We start from the raw sequence: 2,834 nt of genomic DNA on the forward strand, positions 1-2,834 counted from the left end.
AGCAGCGGGATACCCTCCAGCAGGTGAGCTGGGGGTCCTGGGCTGTGTGTGTGTGTCTGTCTGGTGCGGTCCTGGTCCCCTGCTAACAGGGCAGCGCTGGGGTTAGGAGCGCCTGCTGCTCTCAGTGCTGCCCCAGCATGTGGCCATGGAGATGAAGGAGGACATCAACACCAAGAAGGAGGACATGATGTTCCACAAGATCTACATCCAGAAGCACGACAATGTCAGGTACCGTGGGGCTGGGGGTGTGGGCTGGGGATAGGTGAGGTTTGGGGGGAGCTGTCACCAGGCGAGGGGGTTCGGGGTGATGTGTTGTCCCTCCCCAGCCCATGCTTTCCTCCTGGCAGCATCCTCTTTGCGGACATCGAGGGCTTCACCAGCCTGGCCTCACAGTGCACGGCCCAGGAGCTGGTGATGACGCTCAACGAGCTCTTTGCTCGCTTTGACAAACTGGCGGCGGTGAGTGGCAGGGCCAGGGGGTTTTTGTGGGGGGAGTCCTGGAGCCCCCCTGACCTGCCCATCTTCTCCAGGAGAACCACTGCCTGCGCATCAAGATCCTGGGGGACTGCTACTACTGCGTGTCGGGGCTGCCGGAGGCACGTGGGGACCACGCACACTGCTGCGTGGAGATGGGGGTTGACATGATCGAAGCCATCTCGTGAGTGGGGCAGAGCACAGAGGTCGCGCCCATCCCCAGTGCTGGCACATGCCTGGTGCCACTGCAACCCTGGGGGGCTGTGCCCAACCCCAGGGCTGGCATGTCCCCAGTGCCACCCCAATTTGGGGGGGGGCTGTGCCCATCCCTGATGCTGGCACATCCCCAGTGCTTGCTGGGGTGACGTGGTGCTGGTGCCATCCACAGGCTGGGGGGTGAGGTGACGGGGGTGAACGTGAACATGCGCGTGGGCATCCACAGCGGGCGGGTGCACTGTGGCGTCCTGGGGCTGCGCAAGTGGCAGTTCGATGTCTGGTCCAACGATGTGACTCTCGCCAATCACATGGAAGCGGGCGGCAAAGCCGGGTGAGCTGGGATGGGGGGCTGGCCTGGGGACTGAGGTCCCCCCAATCCCCAGGCGCATCCACATCACCTGGGCAACACTGCAGTACCTGAATGGGGACTATGAGGTGGAGCCGGGCCACGGGGGTGAGCGCAATGCCTACCTCAAGGAGCACAACATTGAGACTTTCCTTATCGTCGGCTGCAGCCAGAAGCGCGTGAGTCGGGGAACATGGTGGTGGTGGGGACATGGTGGAGGGGAGACACGGCCCCTCTCACAGCTGCATTGCCCCGCAGAAGGAGGAAAAAGCCATCCTGGCCAAGCTGCAGCGGGCTCGTGCCAACTCGACAGAAGGGCTGGTGCCGCGCTGGGTGCCCGAGCGCTCCTTCTCCCGCACCAAGGACTCCAAGGCCTTCCGGCAGATGGTGAGCAGCCTTGGGGTGGGGATGTTGGGAACAGGGAGCCCCCACTGTGGCAGTATCAGCTGCTCACCGCCTTTCTGTGGCTGCCATTAGGCTTCCTCATCCCTGCCCACAGCCCTCACCTGCTTCCTCCTGCGTGTCACAGCCCACTGCCTCGGGGAACCCCCAGGTCTCCCCCCATGCCTCAGCAGCCCTCAGGGATCCCTCCTACCGTCACCAACCCATGGGGATCCCCCGGTGGCCCCTCATCATCACCAACCCTCAGGGATCTCCCTTATCATCACCAGCCCATGGGGATGCTGAGGTGTACGCCCTGTCCTAAACAGTTCTTGGGGATCCTCCCTGTCCTCACTGGCCTTGGGGAACCCTCAGGGGTCCCCCATCCTCACTGGTGTCAGACATCCTCCTCCCTTTGCAGACCCTTGGGGACCCCCTCATCCTTGCCAGGCTTGGGGAATCCTTGGGAATCCACCCCATACTGGTTACCCCTGGGACTCTGTCCCCCATCCTTGGTGATCCCTGTCCTTGTCATCTATGGGGTCCCCCCATCAGTGCCAGTGTCCCTGACACCCCCCATCTCCCTTGTGTCTCCCCAGGGCATTGATGACTCCAGCAAGGACAAGTAAGTGTCCCCATGCTGGGGTGCCTGGCGGGGGTCACAGCCAGCCCCTCTCTGGGGCAGAGTCGGTGGCCTGGAGGGGTCCTGACCCACCTGTGCCCCCAGCCGTGGTGCCCAGGAGGCCCTCAACCCTGAGGATGAGGTGGATGAGTTCCTCAGCCGGGCCATTGACGCCCGCAGCATCGACCAGCTCCGAAAGGACCACGTCAAGAAGTTCCTGCTCACCTTCCAGACACCTGAGCTGGAGAAGAAGGTGGGGGTCCCTTTGTCTCAGCCCTGTGGTCTCCTCCATCCCCTGAAGTCCCCTCTGTCCTGGCCCCATCAGCACCTTTGTTCCACTCATCTCATTTCCATCCCCTGGGGTCCTCTCTGTTCCCCTTCATCCCATCCTCTCCATCCCTTGGGTCTTCCCTGTCCTTGCCTCATGGTGTCCTCCATTCCAGCCTCTGTGGTCGCCTCCACCCTACCCATCCCAGCCGTAGGTCACCTCTGACCCCTCTAATCTCTGGGGTACCCTCCATCCTGCTGGCTCCAAGGTCCCCTCTGTCCTGGCCCCTCTATTGTCTCCATCTCATTCCCTGGGGTCCCTTCTGTTCTCCTCCATCCCATCCGCCCCATCCCCCTGGGGTCCCCTCTGTCCCCTTCTGCCCAGCCCGGCTCACCCCTCTCCTCCCTGCAGTACTCCAAAAAGGTGGATGACCGCTTTGCTGGCTACGTGGCCTGCACCCTCCTCGTCTTCTGCTTCATCTGCTGCCTCCAGATCGTGGTGTTCCCCCAGTGAGTACTATGCTTCCC

At 62.7% G+C, this 2,834-nt stretch overlaps 1 protein-coding gene across 1 annotated transcript in view; it reads left to right on the plus strand.

Moving 5' to 3' along the window:
• ADCY6 (adenylate cyclase 6) overlaps positions 1-2,834 on the plus strand; it is a 10,760-nt gene that overhangs the window by 3,296 nt on the left and 4,630 nt on the right. Inside the window, exons 3-11 of the mRNA XM_009883196.1 lie at positions 107-228; positions 348-459; positions 531-658; positions 863-1,021; positions 1,074-1,215; positions 1,295-1,423; positions 2,017-2,042; positions 2,145-2,292; positions 2,719-2,816. Of these exons, the coding sequence (XP_009881498.1) occupies positions 107-228; positions 348-459; positions 531-658; positions 863-1,021; positions 1,074-1,215; positions 1,295-1,423; positions 2,017-2,042; positions 2,145-2,292; positions 2,719-2,816 (1,064 nt within the window). The remainder of the gene's footprint in view (positions 1-106; positions 229-347; positions 460-530; positions 659-862; positions 1,022-1,073; positions 1,216-1,294; positions 1,424-2,016; positions 2,043-2,144; positions 2,293-2,718; positions 2,817-2,834) is intronic.

This window comes from Charadrius vociferus, unplaced genomic scaffold (assembly GCF_000708025.1).
Source record: "Charadrius vociferus isolate BGI_N301 unplaced genomic scaffold, ASM70802v2 scaffold564, whole genome shotgun sequence".
Taxonomy (NCBI): domain Eukaryota; kingdom Metazoa; phylum Chordata; class Aves; order Charadriiformes; family Charadriidae; genus Charadrius; species Charadrius vociferus.